We start from the raw sequence: 1,070 nt of genomic DNA on the forward strand, positions 1-1,070 counted from the left end.
ATCGATTCTTGAATCCGAGTTAGTTGATTCAGAATCACAATCGGTTCATGAATCAAAGTCCGTAGATTCAGAATCATCATTCCTTGTTGAATCAGTGGCAGTTGATTCAGAATCAGCATCACATCTTGAATCAGAGTCAGGAGATTCAGAATCGATTCTTGATTCAAAGGCAGTTGATTCAGAATCTGTAGAAGCTCCTGAAACAGACACATTACTGAAATCTACTGAAGAGGACTCTGATAGCGTTCAGCCAAAGACAGATGTTTCATCAGAACCGATATCTGAATCTAAAGATGCACTAACAGAAGATATTCCAATAAGCCAAGATGCTGAGGTCATTTCAGAGGATGTAGAAACCGAACCATCAGATTCTGATGCGCAAGATATTGATTATTCTGAGCTTTTGCACAACCAAAGTGACTCTGATTTTGAGCCACTTGAAACACAAACAGCAGGTTTAGACGTAGCACATGAAGAACCTGCTAAACTAGAGCTAAACGATAAAGATATACCACTACAAACACCAGAGAAAACACTCGAGGATGAGGACAGGTCAAGCTTTAAAGATGCTTTCAAAACAGAGCATGAAGGTGTAACACAAGAGACCGAATCTCTTGAGGAACTCACCAAAGAGCCACTTTCAGCTGCTGATGTTGAAGAACAAGCTGGTCTTGAGGTCACGCATGCACAAAGTGATTTTGAAGAACTGGCTAATGCAGATGAAGCCATAAACATTAAAATCCCAGAATCTTCTCATCTTCCACAAGACGCTAAAACTCCTTCGGATGCGAGCGAAAACGTCCCATCTGAACCAGCATTGGAAACGCACACTGAGTCCAGAAAAGCACCGCCGGCATTAAACGTTAGTGAAATCACTGAAGAACATGATCCAAAGAAGTTAGACACGAACAAGATGGAAAACAGTGAAGACCTTCTTCAGAAGGCCAGCATGAACAAGAATGAAAATATTGCAGACGATCCTCAGGATGCACTTACGAACAACAGCGAAAAAGTGAGTGAATCGATTGGCGAAGATGAGAAGTTAAAGGAGGAACTTGTTACAGAAAGCC

General features: G+C 41.4%; 1 protein-coding gene across 1 annotated transcript; it reads left to right on the top strand.

Annotated features, from left to right (window-relative positions):
- Window positions 1–4: 4 nt before the first annotated feature.
- On the top strand, window positions 5–1,066 carry LOC107735942 (uncharacterized; the record flags this gene model as incomplete). Its single annotated transcript, XM_016547482.1, has 1 exon — window positions 5–1,066. A coding segment is annotated over one exon (1,062 nt), but the record flags the coding sequence as incomplete, so codon positions are not given.
- Window positions 1,067–1,070: the final 4 nt, after the last annotated feature.

This window comes from Sinocyclocheilus rhinocerous, unplaced genomic scaffold (assembly GCF_001515625.1).
Source record: "Sinocyclocheilus rhinocerous isolate Xijiao unplaced genomic scaffold, SAMN03320098_v1.1 C36383211, whole genome shotgun sequence".
NCBI lineage: Eukaryota > Metazoa > Chordata > Actinopteri > Cypriniformes > Cyprinidae > Sinocyclocheilus > Sinocyclocheilus rhinocerous.